General features: G+C 39.7%; 1 protein-coding gene across 2 annotated transcripts; it reads right to left on the bottom strand.

Annotated features, from left to right (window-relative positions):
* Positions 1-611: 611 nt before the first annotated feature.
* Positions 612-19,541, bottom strand: LOC133561268 (oocyte zinc finger protein XlCOF6-like). 2 transcript variants are annotated; one of them, XM_061914627.1, is made up of 2 exons: positions 19,064-19,541; positions 612-3,788 (listed from the first exon to the last, which is right to left on the bottom strand). In XM_061914627.1, exons 1-2 carry the CDS (start codon positions 19,236-19,238, stop codon positions 1,681-1,683), a joined length of 2,283 nt encoding a protein of 760 aa, XP_061770611.1. In that variant the 5' UTR covers positions 19,239-19,541; the 3' UTR covers positions 612-1,680. The 2 variants fall into 2 exon arrangements, 1 of the variants encoding a protein (XP_061770611.1); XR_009808624.1 differs by lacking the exon at positions 19,064-19,541 and adding an exon at positions 11,063-11,127 and having other exon boundaries at positions 3,659-3,788.
* Positions 19,542-20,899: the final 1,358 nt, after the last annotated feature.

Here is a 20,899-nt window from a genome sequence, read left to right as displayed (position 1 = left end):
TTAAGTTGACTTATGATAGTAGTACAGGTTGAGTTATGGTAGTCGTTAAGTTGACTTATGATAGTAGTACAGGTTGAGTTATGGTAGTAGTTAAGTTGACTTATGATAGTAGTACAGGTTGAGTTATGGTAGTAGTTAAGTTGACTTATGATAGTAGTACAGGTTGAGTTATGGTAGTAGTTAAGTTGACTTATGATAGTAGTACAGGTTGAGTTATGGTCGTAGTTAAGTTGACTTATGATAGTAGTACAGGTTGAGTTATGGTAGTAGTTAAGTTGACTTATGATAGTAGTACAGGTTGAGTTATGGTCGTAGTTAAGTTGACTTATGATAGTAGTACAGGTTGAGTTGTGGTAGTAGTTAAGTTGACTTATGATAGTAGTACAGGTTGAGTTATGGTCGTAGTTAAGTTGACTTATGATAGTAGTACAGGTTGAGTTATGGTAGTAGTTAAGTTGACTTATGATAGTAGTACAGGTTGTGGTAGTAGTTAAGTTGACTTATGATAGTAGTACAGGTTGAGTTATGGTAGTAGTTAAGTTGACTTATGATAGTAGTACATGTTGAGTTGTAGTAGCGTGCAAATGATTCAATGTCCAGTACTGTGGAAATATGTTTGGTATGACAATCTGTTTATTTTTGGCTATCAAACTGAAATGACATGTAGGCTGTAGAACATAAAGTATGCTGACCTTGACTTGGATGCAACATTGTCACAGCAGTGAGACCTGACCACACACAGCAAGCTTGTAAACAGTTTGTGTCCTCCATGCAGTCGCCCCTCCAGTGTTCCCACCTGAACCCAATTAAATGACGTTACCATAGCAACCGCACCATAGCAACGGTCCCATCCCTGTCAACATCTCCTGGTTCTCAAGAGGAAGTGGGCGGAGCAATCTGCCGAAAAGGAAATTCAGCATCAACTGAGGCCAGCAATCAATTACAGAAAACTAAATAAAAACTAAATAAACAAATAAAGAAATTTGGCTCCAACAGAATGCAAAGTAAATATCTGTGGGATGATGTACAATATTAGCTTTTTACTGACACTCTGAACTTTGATTCATGTCGATATAGTTTTGTGGATGTTTAAAAAGAATACATACATTAAAAAAAAATTGAAACCCATTAATGGGAATTTTTGTTTTATCCACAAATGTCAGTTTGTAAAAAAAACAAAAACAAAATAAATCCTTCCTCAAACAATTCAGCCATTTTCTCTCACTTTTATATTGCAAAAAGGTCTGGGGACATACATATAAAATAATCACAACACAATCATCTTATTACAAAAGAGAGTAATGAAGATTATTAATAACATGGATTACAGAGACCCAACAAATGATTCATAAAGTCACAGATTTTAAAATTGTATAAAAGACAACTGTTTAAATGATGTATAAAGTAAATAAAAATATGCTTCCTGAAGTGGTCCAGAAGATGTTTCAGATGTGAACCAGTACATATGTATATCATATAAAGGTGATAATCTATGGGGTTATCAACAATTACAAGTACAAATATGTAATACTTTTATATTTCAAACTATGTAATCTATAAATGTAAAGATCATATTAAACAGATTGTTAGACAAACAACAATGTCACACATGTTATATGTGCTGATGTTGTTAGAAAGTCAAAATGAAAGTCTGGACAGTTTATTTCAAATCCTGCAGTTTCATTTGCTGCTGCTGTTCTCACCAGCACACTTGTGTTTCTTACACTGGTACTTAGAAGACAATCTTTCACCACACACACTGCAACTCAACACTTTCTCTCCTGGGTGTCTTCTCATGTGTGCTACAAGGTTTGATCCTTCACAAAAGCTTCTGTTACAGATTGAACAGGAATGTGATTTTTCACCAGTGTGTGTTCTCATGTGTACTTTCAAACTCTGACTGTGTCTAAAACCTTTACCACAGGTTGAACAGGAAAAAGGTTTTTCACCAGTGTGTGTTCTCATGTGTACTTTCAAACTCTGACCTACTGTAAAACCTTTACCACAGGTTGAACAGGAAAAAGGTGTTTCACCAGTGTGTGTTCTCATGTGTACTTTCAAACTCTGACTTTCTGTAAAACCTTTACCACAGGTTGAACAGGAAAAAGGTTTTTCACCAGTGTGTATTCTCATGTGTTCTTTCAAACCCTGACTTCGTGTAAAACCTTTACCACAGGTTGAACAGGAAAAAGGTTTTTCACCAGTGTGTGTTCTCATGTGTACTTTCAAACTGGGACTTTCTGTAAAACCTTTACCACAGGTTGAACAGGAAAAAGGTTTTTCACCAGTGTGTATTCTCATGTGTTCTTTCAAACCCTGACTTCGTGTAAAACCTTTACCACAGGTTGAACAGGAAAAAGGTTTTTCCTCAGTGTGTATTCTCATGTGTCTTTTCCATTTGTTAGTATGTGTAAAACCTTTACCACAGATTGAACAGGAAAAAGGTTTTTCACCAGTGTGTATTCTCATGTGTTCTTTCAAACTCTGACTTCGTGTAAAACCTCTACCACAGTTTGAACAGGAAAAAGGTTTTTCACCAGTGTGTGTTCTCATGTGTTCTTTCAAACTCTGACTTCGTGTAAAACCTTTACTACAGATTGAACAGGAAAAAGGTTTTTCCTCAGTGTGTATTCTCATGTGTCTTTTCCATTTGTTAGTATGTGTAAAACCTTTACCACAGATTGAACAGGAAAAAGGTTTTTCACCAGTGTGTATTCTCATGTGTTCTTTCAAACTCTGACTTCGTGTAAAACCTCTACCACAGTTTGAACAGGAAAAAGGTTTTTCACCAGTGTGTGTTCTCATGTGTTCTTTCAAACTCTGACTTCGTGTAAAACCTTTACTACAGATTGAACAGGAAAAAGGTTTTTCACCAGTGTGTATTCTCATGTGTCTTTTCAATTTGCTACTGTGTGTAAAACCTTTACCACAGGTTGAACAGGAAAAATGTTTTTCACCAGTGTGTGTTCTCATGTGTACTTTAAAATCTGGCCTCTGAGTAAAATCTTTACCGCAGATTGAACATGAAAAAGGTTTTTCTCCAGTGTGTGTTCTCATGTGTCTTTTCAAATAACTAGGATATTTAAAAGTTTTGTGACAGTGAGGACATGTGAAGTGAGTGTTGTCAGTGTGACATGTCTTATCATCTTTAGAGTCTTCATCATCAGAGTCAGGAGAGTGTGACGTTGTGTCCTCACTATCTGATAGTGGAGCTAAGAGCTTGTCTGCTTGTGATCCTCCACAGTGGTCTCCATCAGCTTCTGTTGTCATGTGTTGTGTTGAGCTGCTGCTTGGAGGCTCCCCCCCTCCCCTCTCCTCACTTTCACCTTTCACCTCATCATCTTCACTCTTCACAGGGACACCAGTCACTGGGAACTCCTCCAACCATTTAGGCTGACTGATGCCCTCTTCCTCCTCTTCCTCTTTAATGTGCGGCACCTCTTGGTCCTCCTCTTGCTCCTTAAAGTGAGGGGTCAGTGGATCCTCCTCTTCCTTTTTAATGTGAGGTGTCAGCGGGTTCTCTTGCTCCTTAAAGTGAGGGGTAAGTGGATCCTCCTCTTCCTTTTTGATGTGTAAGATCAGTGGGTCCTCCGCTTGCCTTTTATTGTGAAGGGTCAGTTTAACATTATGGGTCTGTGGCGTCTCATGTTTCGCTTTATTGTGGGGGGGCTGTGGGTCCTCTACTCCCTCTTTAATGTGTTGGGAATGCGGTACATCTTTTTCCTCTTTAATGTGGTGGGGCTGTGGCTCTTCTTCCTGCTCATGAGGAAGATGTCCTTTATTGAGTTCTGCGGAACAGGAGAAAACAAACATTCTTGATAAAAGTCCAGCTTTGCTCAGTCACATGAGACATTGTCCTGCACCAACATATAATCTCACAATCTCATCAGTTTCCCCTCACAACAGTCAGGGTACTTCCAGCTGACACATGAAGAAGACCTTCAGAGGAATGCTTTTTCAGGCTAACATCCAATCCACCTTATTCATATAAAAACAGTCTAAAAGTCATTCCTGCAATCCTTAATGGTAGACGCCATACATGAAAGTGTGCTGTTCTCCCTCTGAATAAGTCATACAAACACAGGAAATAATGTACCACATGGCAGCCTCCACACAGTAGTACTAGTGATGAGCTCCCCCTGCTGGTGGACAATAATTAGTCATTTTCCTATCCATCTTTAGAGACATGTCTGTTATAAAAGAAGCATGAGCACAGTCAACATGTTGGCCAAGAAAGATGACATCTGTTTTGCTTTCATTTAGATAGTGTCACCACAGTTAAACTGGGAAGAAGTAATCAGATTACTGACAGCACCTTCAAAAGATAACTTGTTTACCTTATTAATAATAGTAATAATGTCCAGGGTGTACCCCGCCTTCCGCCCGATTGTAGCTGAGATAGGCGCCAGCGCCCCCCGTGACCCCGAAAGGGAATAAGCGGTAGAAAATGGATGGATGGATGGATTATTTAGTGCGTTACTAGACACTCAAATTACGTTAGAGTGAGAACTGAGAAGGCATCATTCATGCAGTCCACACATTCAATCAAAATCAGAATCAGACATACCGTATTTCCTTGAATTGCCGCCGGGTATATAGTATGCGCCTGCCTAGAATTACTGCCGGGTCAAACACGTTTCGCAAACTAATTAGCGCATGCTTAGCATTACCGCCGGCTCAGGATTAATGCCGGGTCAAACTCGTTTCGCCAAATAATTAGCATATGCCTACAATTCCCGCCGGGTCAAACTCGTCACGTCACGAGTGACACTTCACCTGTCATCATTTTCAAAATGGAGGAGGTTGATTTCAAAAATTTGAAATCGCATAAAAGGAAGAAGATTAAGAGCTATTCAGTAGGATTTAAGGTCCAAGTTATTGAATATGCTAAAAAGAACAGTAAGCAGCTATGTTTTATTAATATACCGTAGCTGCGTGTGTCAAATATGAGTCATTAAATGACTCCCGCCTCCTGGTGGTAGAGGGCGCTAGTGATCCTCCTTGCGACTACTCGGCTGCAGAAGAAGTGACAACAAGCAGCAAGAGTGAGCAGCGTGTGTTTATTTTTTCCTCTCGCTTGCACTTTTAACATGGAGGATTACATATCTAAAATAAAACAATTTTCTAAACTGGACTTTCAATCGAAGCAGGAGGTAATAATGGAAGATCTCCATTGAGACAGAGAAACTTTTAAAACTGAGAAAGATAAGGAGGACTTCTATAAACAAGTTATCGATGCTTTTGATCAGAAGGAGCTGCGCATAGACATCATTTATAAGTAAAGGTAAGACCATAATAACTTTTTTTTATTAAATGTGCTTTTCATGATGTATCCTTACATCACACTCAAATTTTTAAGCGCAGGCCTAAATTTACCGCATGCCTTTGGTAAGTGCCGGAGTGAGAAGAGGTTTTAAATTAATTAGCGCCCCGGCGGCAATTAAAGGAAATACGGTACTTTATTAATCCCCGAGGGGAAGTTAAAACTTTCAGCAATATGGTAAGATACATTTAATAATAATAATAATGAGTAGATGAGGCAATTGTTCAAGGAATTGTGTGTGAATGCAGCCAATTCTCACAAGACCACAACTCTTCTTCTCTCACCTTCCCAAAGTAATAATCTAGTCAATAATCACTGAACTTCACAAAAAAATAAGGCATATTATATCAACAATGACTTTTTTTCAAGATGGCGCTGCCCGTGACTGACGTCTTTGCGTCGTCGTCCTGACAACATTTACGTTTTTTATTTATTATCCAAACCCCGTTTCCATATGAGTTGGGAAATTGTGTTGGATGTAAATATAAACGGAATACAATGATTTGCAAATCCTTTTCAAGCCATATTCAGTTGAATATGCTACAAAGACAAAATATTTGATGTTCAAACTCATAAACTTTTTTTTTTTGTTGCAAATAATAATTAACTTAGAATTTCATGGCTGCAACACGTGCCAAAGTAATTGGGAAAGGGCATGTTCACCACTGTGTTACATCACCTTTTCTTTTAACAACACTCAATAAACGTTTGGGAACTGAGGAAACTAATTGTTGAAGATTTGAAAGTGGAATTCTTTCCCATTCTAGTTTTATGTAGACCTTCAGTCCTTCAATAGTCCGGTGTCTTCCATCCATCCATTTTCCACCGCTTATTCCCTTTTGGGGTCGCTGGCGCCCATCTCAGCCACAATCGGGCAGAAGGCGGGGTACACCCCGGACAAGTCTCCACCTCATCGCAGGGCCAACACAGATAGACAGACAACATTCACACTCACATTCACACACTAGGGACCATTTAGTGTTGCCAATCAACCTATCCCCAGGTGCATGTCTTTGGAAGTGGGAGGAAGCCGGAGTACCCGGAGGGAACCCACGCATTCACGGGGAGAACATGCAAACTCCACACAGAAAGATCCCGAGCCTGGGATTGAACCCAAGACTACAGGACCTTCGTATTGTGAGGCAGACGCACTAACCCTTCTGCCACCGTGAAGCCCAGTCCGGTGTCTTGTTGTCGTATTTTACACTTCATAATGCGCCACACATTTTCCATGGGAGACATGTCTGGACTGCAGGCAGGCCAGTCTAGTACATGCACTATTTCACTACAAAGCCACGCTGTTGTAACACGTGGCTTGGCATTGTTTTGCTGAAATAAGCAGGGGCATCCATGATAACGTTGCTTGGATGACAACATATGTTGCTCCAAAACCTGTATGGACCATTCAGCATTAATGGTGCCTTCACAGATGTGTAAGTTACCCATGCCTTGGGCACTAATACACCCCCATACCATCACACATGTGTAAGTTACCCATGTCTTGTTCACTAATACACCCTCATACCATCACACATGTGTAAGTTACCCATGCCTTGGGCACTAATGCACCCCCATACCATCACACATGTGTAAGTTACCCATGTCTTGTTCACTAATACACCCTCATACCATCACACATGTGTAAGTTACCCATGCCTTGGGCACTAATACACCCCCATACCATCACACATGTGTAAGTTACCCATGCCTTGGGCACTAATACACCCCCATACCATCACACATGTGTAAGTTACCCATGTCTTGTTCACTAATACACCCCCATACCATCACACATGTGTAAGTTACCCATGCCTTGGGCACTAATACACCCTCATACCATCACACATGTGTAAGTTACCCATGCCTTGGGCACTAATGCACCCCCATACCATCACACATGTGTAAGTTACCCATGTCTTGTTCACTAATACACCCCCATACCATCACACATGTGTAAGTTACCCATGCCTTGGGCACTAATACACCCCCATACCATCACACATGTGTAAGTTACCCATGTCTTGTTCACTAATACACCCCCATACCATCACACATGTGTAAGTTACCCATGCCTTGGGCACTAATACACCCCCATACCATCACACATGTGTAAGTTACCCATGCCTTGGGCACTAATACACCCCCATACCATCACACATGCTGGCTTTTCAACTTTGCGCCAATAACAATCCGGATGGTTATTTTCCTCTTTGTTCCGGAGTACACCACATCCACAGTTTCCAAATATAATTTGAAATGAAGACTCGTCAGACCACAGAACACTTTTCCACTTTGCATCAGTCCATCTTAGATGAGCTCGGGCCCAGCCAAGCCGGCGGTGTTTCAGGGTGTTGTTGGTAAATGGGTTTGGCTTTGCATAGTAGAGTTTTAACTTGCACTTACAGATGTAGCGACCAACTGTAGTTACTGACTGTGGTTTTATGAAGTGTTCCTGAGCCCCTGTGGTGATATCCTTTACACACTGATGTCAGTTTTTGATGCAGTACCGCCTAAGGCAGGGGTAGGGAACCTATGGCTCTAGAGCCAGATGGGGCTCTTTTGATGACTGCACCTGGCTCTCAGATAAATCTTAGCTGACATTGCTAAACATGGTAAGTAATGAATAATTCTGCCGGTAATCATAGTGTCAAAAATAACGTTCAAAATATAAAATATTTTCATGCATTTTAATCCATCCATCCGGTTTCTACCGCACCTGTTCAAGAAGTCGCATTAATGGTAAGAAGTATTTTATTTATTGTTGGTTAGCTTCAGAATAACAATGTTATTAAAAATAATAAGAGACTTATTATACTCAAAAAAATGTTGGACTTACTTAAAAATGAATGCATCATCATCATTTATTGTTATTCCTTTCATTAAAATGCATATATACAAGCCACGTACAATTGACACTTTCATTGTTTTTTTTGTTTCTTATACATTTCCATGATCAGAAAGGAGCAGATGGAAGAATAATATTCTTATATTTATCTGCCCCCTTTTTAACACCAATTATTTTCTATGACTTTATAACTGTTCCCTCCAACAACACCCGAACTCCAACATACTTTTCAATTTTCCTTTAAGTATTTTCACAATGACACGTCCAATCTAAATCAAAATTCAGTTTGATATAATTCCAGTTTTCTCTTTTTATAACTTTTTAAAAACAAAGGTATTCTCACAGCTTTTTAAGTCTTTGTTTAGAGAATATCATGCTTTCACAGCAACAACAGACAAGCACATTTGTTTCAAATTTGTTGGCACTCTTGGATGTTTAAAGTCATACGGCCTTCTGTGGTTCTCATCTTCAGATGTGAACACACAACTTTTGTACGTCCTTTGGAAGAATTGTATTTCTCGCTTTGAACAGCATTAATAGACTATTCAATTCTACAATGTCTTTTAGTTTTAGTAATTGTGACCTAATGAAGTGGTTTTGTGTGGTCTCTATATCGTACTTTAAAAATTATACAAATTGCTCTTTTCTGTGAAATAAAAGCATTATGTTGCTATGATATATATTTCCCAATATTTCTGCACAATAATTGAAATAAGATAGAATAATAGTTGTATTCAGTCTTAAAAAAAATATTATATGGCTCTCACGGAAATACTTTTTAAAATATTTGGCTTGTATGGCTCTCTCAGCTAAAAAGGTTCCCGACCCCTGGCCTAAGGGATCAAAGGTCCGTAATATCATCGCTTATGTGCAGTGATTTCCCCAGATTCTCTGAACCGTTTGATGATTTTACGGACGTAGATGGTAAAACCCTAAATTCCTTGCAATAGCTCAGGGGTGCCCACACTTTTTCTGCAGGCGAGCTACTTTTCAATTGACCAACTCGAGGGGATCTACCTCATTCATATATATCATTTATATTTATTTATTTATGAAAGAGACATTTTTGTAAACAAGTTAAATGTATTTAATGATAATACAAGCATGTGTAACACATATAGATGTCTTTCTTTCACAAAGACAAGAATATAAGTTGGTGTATTACCTGATTCTGATGACTTGCATTGATTGGAATCAGACAGTAATGATGATAACGCCCACATTTTCAAATGGAGGAGAAAAAAAGTTGTCCTTTCTGTACAATACCACATGACAGTAGTTGGTTTTTGGCATCTAATTCATCCAGCTTCCATACACTTTACAAGAAAAACATTGGCGGCAAATTCCGTAGCTTGCTTGATTGACATTCACGGCACCCGAGGGTCTTGTGAGATGACGCTGGCTGCTGCCAGTTCATTATTATGAAAAAATGACAGAGAGGAAGGCGAGAAACACTTTTTATTTCAACAGACTTTCGCGCCGTCCCTTCCGTCAAAACTCTAAAGGCCGACTGCACATTTCCTATCTTCACAATAAAAGCCCTGCTTCATGCTGCCTGCGCTAACAAAATAAAAGTCTCGGAAAGCTGGCGTGCACAAGTGATGTGCACGCCAGCTTTCTGAGGGATCGCTTGTGCACGCCAGTTTTCCGAGACTCTGTATTTAGTTAGCGCATAAAATAAAAAGTATTTCTCGCCTTCCTCTCGGTCATATTTTAATAATAATGATCTTGCAGCAGCCAGCGTCATCTCACAAGACCCTCCGGTACCGTGAATGTCATTTAAGTGACGTCTTGGTGAAGATTGATGATCACTAAATTTTAGGTCTATTTTTTTTAAAAGCCTGGCTCCAGATCGACTGACACACCCCCCGCGGTTGACTGGTAGCTCGCGATCGACGTAATGGGCACCCCTGCAATAGCTTGTTGAGAAATGTTGTTCTAAAACTGTTCGACAATTAGCTTACAAAATGATGACACTCTACCAATCCTTGTTTGTGAATTACTTAACATTTCACGGAAACTGCTTTTATACCCAATCATGGCACCCACCTGTTCCCAATTAGCCTGCACACCTGTGGGATGTTCCAAATAAGTATTTGATGAGCATTCCTCTACTTAATCCGTATTCATTGCCACCTTTCCCAACTTCTTTGTCATGTGTTGCTGGCATCAAATTCTAAAGGTAATGATTATTTGCAAAAAAAAAAAAAGTTTATCAGTGTGAACATCAAATATGTTGTCTTTGTCGCATATTCAACTGAATATGGCTTGAAAATGATTTGCAAATCATTGTATTCCGTTTATATTTACATCTAACACCATTTCCCAACTCATATGGAAACGGGGTTTGTAGTACTAATTTGCATCCTAAATGCAAAGTTTTTGCATGCAACAGTGAGATATAACAGAGATGCACTTCTGGACATCGGAAAATCTCACCACAAGCTCACTTCTAGTCTGACGGACTTCAACTTTCTGCTACGACGAGAGCCAGCTAACCACAAAACAACAACAACAAGACGGCGGGGCTACATGCTAGGCTAAAGGCTAGAGCTACACAACCACCACTACCTAGCCTGCTGCTAGCTAACTTGCGCTCACTCGACAACAAGCTGGATGAGCTGAGAACCAGGACTACATCCCAACGTGAACTGAGAGAAGGCTGTGCTCTTATTTACGCGGAAACCTGGCTTTCGGACAGCATCCCAGACTCTGCTATCCAGCTAGCAACGCACTCAGTCTACCGTGGAGACCGGACAAAGGCTTCAAGAAAGGCGAGAGGCGACGGGGTCTGTGTTTACGTGAGTAACAGCTGGTGCTCGGACGTACAGGTGGTTGAAAGACACTGCTCGGACAACATTGAGTTGTTGATGGTGAAATGCAGACCTTTTTACCTGCCAAGGGAGTTCAGTGCAGTGTTTATACTGTCTGTTTACATCCCGCCACGGGCGGACTCCACGCTGAAGCTGCTGCATGACGTCATCAGTAAACAAGAGACCCCACACCCTGATGCTGCGTTCACGGTAGCTGGGGATTTTAACCACCTAAAGAGTGTCCTCCCAAAATACCATCAATATGTGAACTTTACTACGAGGGAGATAAACACCCTGGACCAGGTGTACTGCAACGTGAGGGGAGCCTACAAGGCTGTACCCAGACCACACTTTGGACTATCTGATCACATCTCAGCTTTTCTACATCCAGCGTCCCAAGCAAGCCCCCCCAGTGAGTAAAACTGTTCAAGTTTGGAATGAAGACACTGAACTAGTGCTTCAGGACTGCTTTGGGAGTACAGACTGGGACATGTTTAAAACTGCTGCTCAGAGGGATGACGGTACTGTGGACATAGAGGCATATGCTTCCGGTGTAACTGGCTACATTAGTACGTGTGTGGAAAACATTGTTCCCACAAAACAATACAAGATATACCCAAACCAAAAACCCTGGATTAATGTTCGGTCCAAGCTACATGCCCGCTCCACTGCATTTCTCTCAGGCAACGCTGAGGACTACAAGAAGGCCAGATATGACCTGTGTAAATCCATCAGCGAGGCCAAGGGACAATGCAGACAAAAGCTGGAGGGATTCTACTTCAACACAGATTCCCGACGCATGTGGCAAGGCCTGCAACACATCACAGACTACAAGCAGGGGAGCAGGGGGGTCACAAACAGCCAACAATCACTGCCAGATGAGCTGAATGAGTTCTACGCCCGCTTCGAGGTCCTCAACACCAACTAACAGAGAGGGGTTCTGACCACGGAGCCCACGCAGGACCCACCGCTCACTGTGACAACAGCAGAGGTACGTACAGTTCTGAAGAAAACAAACCCACGGAAGGCAGTCGGCCCAGACAACATCCCTGGCCAGGCCCTCAGGGTGTGTTCATCAGAGCTGGCTGACGTACTTGCTGACATATACAACTTGTCACTAACACAAGCTGTTGTGCCCACCTGCTTCAAGACCACCACCATCGTGCCCCTGCCAAAGAAAAACACTGTGACCTGTCTGTTGCACTCACCCCAATAGTGATGAAGTGCTTCGAGAGGATAGTCATGTCACACATCAAGAAGACCATCCCAGACACACTGGACCCTCTACAGCAGGGGTCACCAACCTTTTTGAAACCAAGAGCTACTTCTTGGGTACTGATTAATGCGACGGGCTACCAGTTTGATACACACTTAAATAAATAGCCAGAAATAGCCAATTTGCTCATTTTACCTTTAATAAATAAATCTACTAATATATAAAAAAATGGGTATTTCTGTCAGTCATTCCGTCGTACATTTTTTTTCCTTTTACGGAAGGTTTTTTTTGTAGAGAATAAATGATGAAAAAAACACTTAATTGAACGGTTTAAAAGAGGAGAAAACACGAAAAAAATGAAAATTACATTTTGAAACATAGTTTATCTTCAATTTCGACTCTTTAAAATTCAAAATTCAAACTGAAAGAAATGAAGAGAAAAACAAGCTAATTTTGATCTTTTTGAAAAAATTTAAAAAATAATTTATGTAACATCATTGGTCATTGTTCCTGATTAATATTAATTTTAGAGTTTTGATGACATGTTTTGAATAGGTTAAAATTCAATCTGCACTTTGTTAGAATATATAACAAATTGGACCAAGCTATATTTCTAACAAAGACAAATCATTATTTCTTCTGGATTTTCCAGAACAAACATTTTAAAAGAAATTCAAAATAATTTAAAATAAGATTTAAACTTGATTCTACAGTTTTTTCTAGATTTGCCAGAATCATTTTTTTGAATTTTAATCATAATAAGTTTGAAGAGATATTTCACAAATATTCTTCGTCGAAAAAACAGAAGCTAAAATGAAGAATTAAATTAAAATGTATTTATTATTCCTATTTTCTTTCTTTCTTTCTTTAGTTTATTTCGAACATGAATATTTACAACACAATACAATACAGACAATAAAAATTATTTACAATTTAAAAAAAAATACTTGAACATTTATTTAAATTGTCAGGAAAGAAGAGGAAGGAATTTAAAAGGTAAAAAGGTGTATGTGTTTAAAAATCCTAAAATCAATTTTAAGGTTGTATATTTTCTCTAAAATTGTCTTTCTGAAAGTTATAAGAAGCGAAAAAGAAAAAAAAAAAAAAGGAATGTATTTAAACAAGTGAAGACCAAGTCTTTAAAATATTTTCTTGGATTTTTTAAATTCTATTTGAGTTTTGTCTCTCTTAGAATTAAAAAGGTCAAGCAAAGCGAGACCAGCTTGCTAGTAAATAAATACAATTTTGAAAATAGAGGCGGCTCACTGGTCAGTGCTGCTATTTGAGCTATTTTTCGAAAAGGCCAGCGGGCGACTTATCTGGTCCTTACAGGTTACTGGTGCCCGCGGTCACCGCGTTGGTGACCCCTGCTCTACAGTTTGCCTACCGGCAGAACCGGTCCACTGAGGATGAAGTCAACCCTGTCATCCACACCACCCTCACCCACGTAGAGGGCAAGGACACCTATGCCAGGCCATTATTCATCGACTACAGCTCTACTTTTAACACGGTCATCCCACAAAAACTCAGTGCTAAACTCCTCACTGTTGGTCTGACACCAACTCTATGTGACTGGGTCCTGAACTTTCTCACAAACCAGCCCCAGTCAGTCAGTATCGGCAACCAGACATCAGGCACAAAGGTTCTAAGCATTGGGACCCCCCAAGGCTGCGTGCTGAGCCCCCTATTGTACACCCTCTTCACACACGACTGTGTGGCCTCCCAGAACAACACCACTATCATCAAGTTAGCAGATGATACTACGGTCGTCGGACTGATCACCGGGGGAGCTGAGGCAGTGTACAGAAGGGAGGTAGCGGAACTGGTGGCCTGGTGTCAGGATAATAATCTCTCCTTGAACACAGACAAGACCAAGGACATGATTATTGACCCAAGGAGAAGCAGTGCACAGTACACACCTCTGTACATAGGGGGGACAAAGGTGGACAGGGTGAAAACCTGTAAATTCCTCGGGACCCACATCAGCGAGGACCTCACCTGGAATCACAACACCCAACAAACAATAAAGAAAGCCCAGCAGTGACTGTACTTCCTAAGAAGGCTGAGAAAATTTGGCATGCCACCCAAAATTCTCGGCAACTTCTATAGAAGTACGGTTGAGAGTGTCCTTACCAGCTCAATCACGGTCTGGTATGGAAACTGCACTGCTAAGGACAGGAAGGCACTCCAGGGAGTGATTAAAACTGCTCAGTACATATCAGGAGCAGCCTTCCCCTCACTACAGGACATGTAGTCTACCAGGGCCACCAGGAGAGCACACATCATCATCAAGGACAGTACACAGTCTCTTCAGCCTCCTACCATCAGGCAGACCATACAGGAGCCTGAAATCCAGGACTACCAGACTGACAAACAGTTTTTACCCACAGGCCATCAGGCTTGTGAATGCTAACTTGTGAATGCTAGCTCCCTCCAACTCCCCGTTTTTACTTTTGTCTTTTTGAACAAAAGACAGCTACCTTGACCACCCCCGAACTGTGAACCATCACTGTAGACACGTTTCACCGTTGATCACTAAAGACACTTTAACTGCTGCTGTGACCCAAGGTCACCTCCATATTTATACTGTTGACTGTCAATCAGAATGTGCAATAATGGTATGTTACTTACTGTGCCTTGTATATACATTTTTATTTTTATTTTTAGCTAAGTACCGTGTGACTTGTTGAAGGGTGGACTAGCAAAGTAAGATTTTCATTGTACGGCAAACTGTGTGTTTAACTGTGCATATGACAATAAACTATCTTGAATCTTCAATCAAAAAGGGATTTGATGTAATATTTTGATATTCACACATCGCATATTTACACACACGCATTTTACTAGAATACCCTTATGAGCATTACATATATCAATATCAAGTACCTACTGTACTGTTTACTTGTTGAAATACCCTTTTTAGAGCAAATATCTGCCGAAATGGCCACTTTGTTTCTGCCAAAAATGTATTTTAAGTAATATTTTGATATTGACACATCTCATCTCTGCATATTTTACTAGAATACTCTTATGGACATTACACATATATAAATTAAGGACCTACTGTACTGTATACTTGTAGAAATACCCTTTACAAAGCTAAAATATACCAAAACAACCACTCTGCTGCTGCCAAAATTTGATTTCAAGTAATATTTTGATACTGACAAATCTCATCTCTGCATAGTTTACTAAAATACCCTTATGAGGATTACGTATATCAAAATCAAGTACCTACTGTACTATTTACTTGTTGAAATACCATTTTTAGAGCAAATATCTACCCAAATGGCCACATTACTGCTGCCAAAAATGTATTTTAAGTAATATTTTGACACTGACACATCTCATCTCTGCATATTTTATTAAATACTCTTATGGGCATGACATATATATAAATCAATTACCTACTGTATACTTGTAGAAATACCCTTTACAAAGCTAAAATATACCAAAACAACCACTTTACTGCTGCCAAAAACGGATTTCAAGTAATATTTTGATATTTGCACATCTCTTCTCTGCATATTCTAATGGAATACCCTGATGGGTATTACATACATATAAACCTAGTACCTACTGTACTGTTTACTTGTTGAAATACCCTTTTTAGAGCTAAAAACTACCCAATTTGCCACTTTACTGCGACCAATAATTGATTCCAGATAATATTAACAATAATAACAAAATTGTCAGAATAATTGCATATAAGTTATAAAACAACTTTGTGTTCCATTGAGTTCAGGTCCCCTGCGAGAAGACCAAAACTGTCTTTCATTTTATCAAACAAAAGGCTTGTAAAACTCCACTATCTGCGATGGGATGCAACATGGAGGTGTCGGTTTCTTTGATCTATTGACAGCCACAGGAGACCTTTTCTTGACCCGAGAGCTACAAAGCTGAGAGGGAGCAAACCTGACGCGGGTCAAGGCACCTTTTCTTTTAACTGTTTATGACCGAGTGCGACAGGCGTTTACGACCCCCCTCCCTTTAGAAGCAGCTATGTAATCAGAAAAGGCCCAAATAGACGAGGACGTGTGGAACTCCCTCGTCAGAGCGTGGTGGGAAACTGTACGAAGTTGCAGCCCAGACGTTTCTCCTCATGAGCTAAATTGAATCCTGTCTGTGTTTGATTACTTTGCTCCTTGTCTTGTTTAATAGATGTCATCGGCAAAAATGTCAAAGCATTTCTCTGAAACACAATATTATACATTCTGAAAACGATAGCAAGAATATACTTACAAATTTCAGAAAATGTCACGAGCAAACACTTTGTTTAAAAGGTTTTTACTGCCTTTTTAGCCCTTTGAGACATTTGTGATTTAGGCCTAGATGAATAAATATTGATTGATTGATTGATACTATACAAAAATTCAAAATAACTGAAGAAACATCACTGATAAACATTGGAAAACTGTCACTGAACGTCTTAGTGTGATGTCAATTTGTGACAGACAAATGGAACACAGTTTCCACATGGTGAGGACATTGATGGTCAGACTCACTGTCTTACGGATTACCTCAACTTCTGACCTGCCCTGCTAAGACTGTCCGGTGCTACCCTAATGACAAACCCTGGGTAACACAGGAGGTTCAAGCTGTCCTCAACAAGAAGAAAGCTGCCTTCTGGAGTGGAGACAGGGAGGCAATGAGAGCAGCACAGCGGGAGAAGAAAGGACACGTGAGGAAGACTAAGGACAGCTACAAGAAGAAGCTGGAGCAAAACAACATGATGGAGGTCTGGGAAGGTGTGAAAACCATCACAGGCCACAAGACAAAGACCAGAGCAGTAGGGGGGGGACCATAGAGAGGGCCAATGAGATTAAGAACTTCTTCAACCGGTTCAACCAGAACCGGTTGAAGTGGGGGGTGTCCTCCCCAACCCTCATCACAGCCACCCCCTCTTCTTCTCCCCCCCAGCCATGGTTGCAACCCCCTACTCCTCCTCCTCGTCCTCCACCAGACATTAGTCATCTCTGTGGACCAGGTCAGAGGTCAACTGAGGAAGCTGCATCCTAGAAACTATCTGGTGCGCACCTGAATATCTGGTGTGCACTATGTAATATTTAAGTACAGTCTTTTATTTTCCAATCAATTCATTTTTTAACATGAATTGATTAACGTGGACCCCGACTTAAACAAGTTGAAAAACTTATTCGGGTGTTCAATTGTACGGAATATGTACCGAACTGTGCAATCTACTAATAAAAGTATCAATCAATCAATCAATCAATCAATCAATTCCTACATGCAAACACAGTGTTAATGTTCAAACTGTGTGTAATGCAACAGTATTTAAAATTATTAAATATACTTGTTAAATAATGTGACTTCCTTGTTTTTTATAAATACTTAAGGCCTACTATGCTACTGTATTTTATTGCTGTTCATGATGGTGGTACTTGGAAATCCAAGTATTTTCTGCGGTGGTACTTGGTGAAAAAAGTTTGACAACTACTGATGTAGTGACATTGTAAACTACATTGGCAGACACCATTTTGTTATACCCAAACGACGTCTGCTCATACATCGTGCTTCCAACGAGATCCCGTCACCCCCCGAGTTAGAAAGTTCCAGAACTGTTCACGTTATACCAACTTATCTTATTGTCCATCATGTGAATGTTGGAAGTGGAACTAAATGTGATCTCTGAAAGGGGTACACATTATTACCAAAGCAGGGCCCCCGTCCACATATACAATACTACTACATATCTGATGAAAAACAACATTAGTTTTGTTTTTTTAATTATAATTGTGCCAAACCATCTCTATTTGGACATTATCTAATGCAGGGGTGTCCAAAATGCGGCCCGGAAGCCATTTGCGACCCGCAGCTAACCCGCCACACATTCTGCAAAAATTGCAAAATTGATAGTATTGCAAAAATTAAAACATTTAAAAAAAGTGGAATGAAGTGAAATATAATGAGAAAACGTGTTAATGTTGACACAAAGCTGCCATGCAGGCAGTTTTTTTTTTCTTGTGTCTTTATTTTGTTTTTTTTCCATTGCTCAAAAAAAGGACAAAAAAATCTATGTTATAATGATTTATTACTTAAAAGTAATCACTTTAAAATGTTTTATGTCGAAAAATATTGCATATGTTGTGTGGTTGCTATATAAAAACATCAAAATTTGGACAAAAGAGCATAAAATAAACAAAATAATAGTTCAAACTTAAAATCGAAATATATATTGGAAGTTTATCTTGAAATTTAAGTGTTAAAAGTAAATAAAAAAAAATCTAATACAAATGCATCACTTTATGAGTGGGGAACCTTTCGGATCTCAAATATATTTAGTAGGATTTTATTTAACTTTTCACTGTGATTACTCAAAAATATTAAATAATTAAAATCAAAGGTGTCCTGCATTATTGATCTTTGAGGGCTTAAATTGTTAAATAAAGGAACTCTCCTGAAGGAATCAATAAAGTACTAACTATCTATCTAAATACTGAATATTTCAGTTTTACTATAAAAAACAAAGTTGTCTTTGACTGAAAAGGCACAAAACCTTATTTGTTTTACTTTATATCAACTTCAAGTTGATATAGAGATTTACTGTAAGCCTTAAACAAAATTAAAAAAATAATAATTTGACTTATTTTTAACATTTTAGTGACTGAGACCCTCTATGCTCCCCAGGAACCCTAAGGATTAAAACAAAAAATCTGTATATGTTGTTATGGTTGGAAAATGAAAAATATCAAAATGGCCCCTGCATGCTTAAATTTTTCCGTGTTCGGCAGTCTGTGGAAAAAGTTTGGACACCCCTGATCTAATGGAAATGACAGCTGCAAACACGTCATGTTCATGATGAAATATAAAGTTAGTAAAGATGTGAGAGTAAGAAGTAAACAAACCTGTTCTGTGTAACACAACTTGAGCTTTCTTGAAAACAGCCTCCAATAGTTGACGTAGTCTCTCGTTCTCTTCTTTTGTCCGAGAAAGTTCCTCTTTGTACTCTGCTATCGTTCTTTCACACATTTTCACACAACAAAGTTCCTCCTCATACTTTTCTATCGTTCTTTCGCACATTTTCACACAATCACAACACTTTACACTCACACTTGATCTTAACTAAGCGATGTGTTGATCAAATCCGCGTCTCTTTGTTAGCGGCTAACATGCTAAGCTAACTAGCATGCTAAGCTAATTGGCGCGCTCAAACAACTATCAAGCTAAGCGGGCCTAATAATCTCCAAATGTGGCTGAGATGAGTGGAGTTTATCCTGACACGGAGGATGAATAAAGTGTAGTTAGTAGATGTGCCGAGGCTTAGAGGCGTGTGTGGAGTAAAGGAGGACTTTGCCGCAAAGCGCATGTCTTCCAAGCATGCGTCCTTAGGGGCGGGGCCAAAGAGTCATAGTTGTGATGTTTTGAGCTAGGGAGTATAAGAACTACACTACCCAGCATGCAACACTGGTGACGAGCATGCGCGGTAGCCCCGTGAAGTGGTGTCGTATGTCGCCATGCGGACAGCTAGAATGTGGTTATGAGCACGCTGTGTGAGTCAACGTTGAACACGCCTCGTCTGCATTTATTACAATTAGACAGACAACACAATAAGTGCATTAAAAACAGTACTAGTTAATTATTCTCATGCATACATGATTTAAAGTAAAATACGGTTTATATATTTGAAATATCATTTTTGATTGATTGATTGATGGATTGATTGATTGATTGATTGGTTGATTGATACTTTTATTAGTAGATTGCACAGTACAGTACATATTCCGTACAATTGACCACTAAATGGTAACACCCCAATAAGTTTTCAACTTGTTTAAGTCGGGGTCCACGTTAATCAATTCATGGTACAAATATATACTATCAGCATAATACAGTCATCACACATGTTAATCATCATAGTATATACATTGAATTATTTACATTATTTACAATCTGGGGGTGGGATGAGGAGCTATGGTTGATATCAGTACTTCAGTCATCAACAATTGCATCAACAGAGAAATGGACATTGAAACAGTGTAGGTCTTACAGTAGGATATGTACAGCCAGCAGAGAACATAGTGAGTTCAGATAGCATAAGAACAAGTATATACATTAGAAGAACATTTGATTATTTACATTAGGTCATTTATAATCCGGGGAGATGAGATGTGAATGGAGGAGGGTATTAGGAAAGGGTTGAAGTTGCCTGGAGGTGTTGTTTTAGAGCGCTTTTGAAGGAATATAGAGATGCACTTACTTTTACACCTGTTGGGAGTGCATTCCACATTGATGTGGCATAGAAAGAGAATGAGTTAAGACCTTTGTTAGATCGGAATCTGGGTTTAACGTGGTTTGTGGAGCTCCCCCTGGTGTTGTGGTTATGGCGGTCAGGAAGTAGTTGGACATGTACTTCTGTATCAGGGAGGTGTAGCGGATTTTATAGACTAGGCTCAGTGCAAGTTGTTTTACTCTGTCCTCCACCCTGAGCCAGCCCACTTTGGAGAAGTGGGTTGGAGTGAGGTGTGATCTGGGGTGGAGGTCTAAAAGTGACCGGACTAGCTTGTTCTGGGATGTCCGGAGTCTAGATTTGAGAGTTTTGGAGGTGCTGGAGTACCAGAAGGTGCCAGCGTAATCAAAAAAGGGTTGAATGAGAGTTCCCGCTAGAATCTTCAAGGTGCTTTTGTTGACCAGAGAGGACATTCTGTAGAGGAATCTCGTTCTTTGGTTGACCTTTTTGATTA

The sequence above is a fragment of the Nerophis ophidion genome, linkage group LG10, assembly GCF_033978795.1.
Source record: "Nerophis ophidion isolate RoL-2023_Sa linkage group LG10, RoL_Noph_v1.0, whole genome shotgun sequence".
NCBI classification, from domain to species: Eukaryota; Metazoa; Chordata; class Actinopteri; order Syngnathiformes; family Syngnathidae; genus Nerophis; species Nerophis ophidion.
The sequence above is the reverse complement of the archived record's forward strand: the minus strand, read 5'-3'. Positions and strand labels throughout refer to the sequence as shown.